Genomic DNA, 6,000 nt, shown 5'->3' with positions numbered 1-6,000 from the left:
GATGTTTTCTGCCTGGAGGCGGTTGGGGGCGTGCTCGTACACTGGCAAGCGCAGAGGTTGTCATCCATAATTCAGTCCCAAACCAGGCAAGGCAAGCAAGCAAGTCGTCCTCTGATGCTCCTTGGACAGATGCTTATCCCCGATGCCACACGTCTCCTGGGTTCAATGACAGGAAACCGGTGAATTCCGTGGCCTCGGAGTGGAATATAATAGGGAAAATTTGGGACAAGGAGACAGTTCTCGGTGAGTCGCGGACGTAAACATTGCCATGCCCTGACTGTTTCCCCGCACCGCCGCCTTCACTCTAGGACAGGGCTGTGTTGAGGATGACATGGGAGAACAAGAACAACAACGACACGTTCGTACTCGGAGGTAAATGTAAAATCCAGTGAAGTTGCTTTCGGGACAGGAGACTGCAGTGCTCATCAGTTCTGCTGTGAGACGGGTGCATTTTGAGCGGCCATGCTGCAAGCATCCTTCTCAGACCTCTTCCCCACTTGAGCTGCAGAAACTACTTCCTCCTTTTCTGATTTATGATTATTTCCTCTCTACTTGCGACGATGACTCGATCCATGTGGATTCAATTGGATTTCAAAACTGGCAGTGCTTTCTACACCCTCCAAAGTGTCCAGACGATGAAGATGTGATCAGCTGCAGGCAGTGTTGGGTGCGTTACAGAAAAATAAAAAGTAATTGGTTACAGTTAGTAGTCATTTAAAAAGTAATTGCATTTGTCCCCCGGGAATTCTGACACCCAAAAGTTGCGCGTTACTCTGAAAATATCTAGCTACAAGTTACCTTATGTACTCGCATTGAAGCCGACCACCTAAAACTGCTCAAAAATGATCAATAAAATAGAAGGAAATGTGTTCACCAACCTGTGGAAGCAGTAAAGCCTTCATGTTTGTTGGCTTTTTGCATTCTTGAGAGCTTGCAAATTAACACAGGCGAGACATTCCATATCCATTTTTTCTATTGTCTTCTAACCAGTCGAAGATTTATTCTCTTTTTTTTGGTAATGTCCAGGACGTTTTCCTTTTTCTCTAGGAATGGTGTAATGCAAAAATAATTTTACAAATCTAGGCTCACGGATCCCTTAACTACCTGTGTGGGAAGGATACCACTTATTGTGGTGTGTCTAGGACAAGTTCAGCCTGGTGGCGCCCATCCCTCTGCGGGTCTGTTTTTTGGCTAGGGGTTTGCTCCCCCACATGTACTACTGACTTTGTTCTCAAATTTTTGTGCAATGGAAGGTAATTCAGTTGTCTTGCTGACGATGTTATATTTACACCCCAGCCACATAGCCGCCCTCCTAGGCCTCTCGATCTTTCTTTCGAAACAGTTCTTCCATACTGATAAGGTTTGCATTGAAGTTATCTTATAAAAAAAATCTGGAAAGCATTTTTAGTTCCCAAAATCATGCTGCACACATCTGAATCATAATAAACTAAAGGGAGGGGGTGATTATTTCATTCAAAGATCATAACATTTCCAAAGAAAAGGCATCAGCATTTTCTCAGTATCAACCGATACCACTCTAAAGACACCAATTGAGCATCTTCTGCCATAAATTCTGTCCTCATTGAATAAGTTGTTCCTGTAAAAACCGTGCCACGCTACCTGCGTGCTACCTACAATTCGCTACTGGTGACACACAACCAAAGATGCACGTATAAACCAGCCTCTGATTTCAGTATTTTATTTTATAGTTGTAAATACGGCTTGGACGCGAGTATACACGGTAGGGAGAATATCAGAATATCAGTAGTGAGAAATTACGTGTTCTCGTACTCTGAGCTTCAGTCGGCAACCCCGTAACTATATTCAGTTGTATCATATATGTGCATAGAGACACGCTCATCTGTTTTGTTAGATGTTGTATAATGGGAGGAACATAATCTATTATCTGCTTTTAAAGTAGCTGAGTAACACAATACAGTTCAAAACATTAATTAATAATGTGTTACAGTACTCGTTACCAAGAAAAGTAATTGCGTTCCTTTGTAACGGGGTACTCCCAACACTGGCTGCAGGAAACATCCACCAAGGCTGCCTCTGCATGAGCAACTGCCCTGTGGGACGAGGCTTGTTGTTATCACATCTTTCCCTTACTTATTACAATGGGGGGCAAGCATACCAAGAGCCACGATGCTGGAGAAGGAAGCCCTCAGCACAGCTGGAGGCGGACCCCCACCAAGGAGCGAGGGGACCTGTTTGCGGCCCTCATGTTGAGGTCGGGGGACAGGCTGAGCCGCGGTGCTACTCCGCCGCCTTACCAGCGAAGAATCGTAATGATCCAGGAGATGATGCTGATGGCCAAGCAGGGCAAGCACGATGAAGCCACAGAGGTGCTGAGGACACTTCGGCAGGTAAACTCAAGCCTTTTAAACACCCGTCATTTGTTTCTCGTTTGTATAATTTTCGCAAAGGGCCCAGTTTTTCTCACCCAGCTGCTCTCTTAAACACTTTGGTAAAAAATAACCCAAAATGCCCAGTTGATAAACACTAAGAGAGTTTTAAACGTCTGGGTTTGCATGGGTGCTTGAAATCCTTGAAAATGCATTCATTTTAATGTTGTGTTTTCAAGGTTTGAAAACTACTTGGATTTCGGGTGAAGTGCTTGCATATGCTTGTAGTTACTGTGCAATTGCATTTCTTCTTCCCTTGTGACTAACGGTAGCTGACATTAGTTTATATGGTGTTGTCATGTGAAGTGTCATTGCCCCCTACAAGTGCTTTAGGACAGTTGTATCAGACCTGGAGACTTTGGAAAATTGGCTTTGAAAGCGCCTAAAAAAATGCTGGATTTTGGTCATGAAAAAGGTGTATGAACCCTGGATCTTAGTGAAGAAAAAAACATCGAGGAAAAAAAAATAACCTCAATAATCGTTTTATAATCAATTCTTACAATCTTAATTTGTGAGCCTCTGAAAAAAAACCCAAACAACTCTATAATCAGATCATTGATGACTCGGAACAACAGCAGTGAATTACTTAACACTCTCACATGTGAAATAAAGTGTGCTGTGTTGCTAGTGTGAGAATGAAGTCAGGGAACGTACAAGTAATTTATTTTAGGGTTGATTGAATTGATCAGATTGTGTCTCAAGCCTTTGTCTGAGTGCTCAGACAATCCAGACTTGATGACGTCTAATAAAAGCGCATGCTCGGTGATGCAATGACTGTTTTTAGTGTTTTGACTGAGCAGCCATGTCCCTGCTCAGTTGGTCAGTTGTATTCAGCCTCACTGCAACAAATGTATGAAAATTAAGAGCATAATTAAACATAATAAATTGACTAGAAGGTGCTAAAACATGTTCTGCTCCACTGCACACAGCTATTTTTATTCCTTTAACTTCTAATTCTAATTAATAAAAGCAGGGATAATCAATAAGGATGCACGATAACTTCTTTTTAATAGCGATACCAATACAGAGAACCCTCAATAGGGACCTGTAATAGGTGAAATCCACGAAAAAGAAACATTTATATTTTTTCCATTAAAATTATTTGATGGGACTGTACATCGGTGCAGATCGTTTCATCATCAGGGGGTTTATAAAACATGAATTTGAAAGAAAATGAAACAACAATTTTGCAAGCAAGTTTTATGTTATTGATGCGCAGGAAGAGAAGAAGCGGAGAGTTTCATGGTTGCCATGGCGCCCAATTGGTCCCTGCCGTGTGGTGCCAGGTTCTGTCACGGTTGCCACGGCGCCCAATTGGCCGCCCACTGACACCAGCTGAAACACGATGACAGATTGCTGCCGGGTGACTTAAACGCGGTCTTGCGAGTTGCCTGGTGTCAGAGCGTCTGCGAAACTGCTGCTAGACTCTGTGTGTCATTCCGAGTCCTATGAATCTCCGTTTTTGCCTGTGTTTTGATCCTGTTTTATTTTTGGCTCGTTCTGTTTGATTTAAATCTACTTCCGCGATCATCGATCCCCGGATCGAGTGTGCGCGCATTCCTCTTCTCCCCAATGAATTGTTAGTAACGTTACACGACTGGGTTCTCATTCCTGTTTCCTGACATGGTTCGTGACAGAGAGACTGTTTAGCCAATCTGAGTGCAGAACACAATGCAAATCTGTGAAGTATAGAGACCGAGAAAAGTGAACCGGGCTATAGTGAGGGTTCTCAGTAATCGATACAATTCTGCTCATTCTTATCAAGTGGCATTATCTTAGCTGCACACATAAGTAGCTACAATAAATCAAAATGTATTAATGTACAGAGGGAAACCACAATGAGCCACCTAAACGTTTATCTAATTACAGTCGTGGAGATCTGTTATAGAGAGGCACGTAAGGCAAATTTATGGCAGTGACATCTTGCTAAAGGAGTACAATAACGTAGGGGAAAATAAGTATTTAGTCAACCACCAATCTTGCAAATTCTCCTACTTGAAAAGATTAGAGAGGCCTGTAATTCTCAACATGGGTAAACCTCAACTATGAGGTACAAAATGTGAGAAAAAAACAGAAAATCACATTGTTTCATTTCAAATAATTTATTTCTAGATTAAAGTGGAAATTAAGTATTTGGTCTCCTACAAACAAGTAAGATTTATGGCTGTTAAAGAGGTCTTACTTCTTCTAATGAGGCGTAACGAGGCTCCATTTGTTACCTGTATTAACGGCACCTGTATTAACTCAATATCGGTGTAAAAGACACGCGTCCACAACCTCAGTCAGTCACACTCCAAATTCCACTTTTGCTGAGACCTGGTTTCAGGCTGGGAAGACTGAATCTGCAAAAGTATGTTGCAAAGAAATCAACTGTGAAGCAAATATTAGAAAATGGAATACATAAAAGACTATTGATAATATCCCTCGATTTTGGACTCCATGCAAGATCTCACCCCTTGGCGTCAAAATGGTAAAAAGAGCGGTGAGCGAAAATCCCAGTGAATGACCTAAGATGTAGGTATGGTGTAATTGTAACCTGTGCAGTCCTTTGAGATATTTTGTGATCAAGAACTATACAAATAAATGTGACCTGACTCGACAGAGAGCTGGGACCACAGTAACAAAGGCTGCTATCTGTAACACAATGCGCTGCCAGGGACTCAAATCCTGAACTGCCAGAGGTGTCCTCCTGTCTAAGCCAGTACACGTCCAGACCTATCTGTGGTTTGCTAGAGATAATTTGGATGATAAAGAAGACAATTGGGAGAATGTGATTTGGTCAGTTGAAACCAAAATATAACATTTTGGTAGAAACACACGTTCCCGTGATTAGAAAAAATACTGAATTGCATTCGAAAAACACCATAGCCACTGTGAAGCATGGGGTGGAAACATCATGCTTTGAGGGCTTTTTTTTTTTCAAAGAGACCGGGATGACTGATATGTATGAAAAAAAAATTAATGGGGCCATGTATCGAGAAATCTTGAGTGAAAATCTCTATCAGCAAGGGCATTCAAGATGAGACGTGGCTCGGTCTTTCAGCATGACAACGATCCCAATGATACACTTTAAAAGGCGCTCGAGGTCCGTGATACGTTTGAAAACTAAGACACGTTATAATACTATTCTACATCAGGGGTGTCAAATTCATTTTAGCTCGATGGCTACATAGTAGAAAAAAACATTTTCAAAGGGGTAAATTAGTGGCATAAAAAGTGCGCCTTAGTTGAGGGGCTCATTTTGGAGGCACACGAGTAGATCATGATTCTGGGATGTAAGATTTGATTATACAACAACTATTAAGGGTTTCTTACGTCAATATAATTTCCTTCATTCAGATGTAATCTCTTGTAGTGTTTATCAATTATCTGCAATTGTAAGAAAAAAGGAAAACAACAGTTGAGTTCATTTCTACTACGGTTTATTTATCTCAGGGAAACTCATTCAGACTGGAAAGTGACAAAAATAGCAGGGCTTGGCACGGGTCTCAGTACTGGGGGCCCCAAAGCCGCTGGGCTCAGTACGGTGGCCCCTAAAGTTCCAAACGCTTAAGGCCTTTTTAGTGCATTTACCTTTTTATTTACTCCTTTC

General features: G+C 41.9%; 1 protein-coding gene across 1 annotated transcript in view; it reads left to right on the top strand.

Moving 5' to 3' along the window:
* Positions 1–91: 91 nt before the first annotated feature.
* Positions 92–6,000, top strand: part of lrrc75a (leucine rich repeat containing 75A) — a 57,002-nt gene continuing 51,093 nt past the window's right edge. The window contains exon 1 of the mRNA XM_088345394.1: positions 92–2,369. Within this exon, the coding sequence (XP_088201520.1) occupies positions 2,121–2,369 (249 nt within the window). The 5' untranslated portion in view covers positions 92–2,120. The remainder of the gene's footprint in view (positions 2,370–6,000) is intronic.

This window comes from Urocampus carinirostris, chromosome 10 (genome assembly GCF_059441175.1).
Source record: "Urocampus carinirostris isolate Australia breed hairy pipefish chromosome 10, RoL_Ucar_1.0, whole genome shotgun sequence".
NCBI classification, from domain to species: Eukaryota; Metazoa; Chordata; class Actinopteri; order Syngnathiformes; family Syngnathidae; genus Urocampus; species Urocampus carinirostris.
This window is presented reverse-complemented; position numbering and strand designations above follow the sequence as displayed.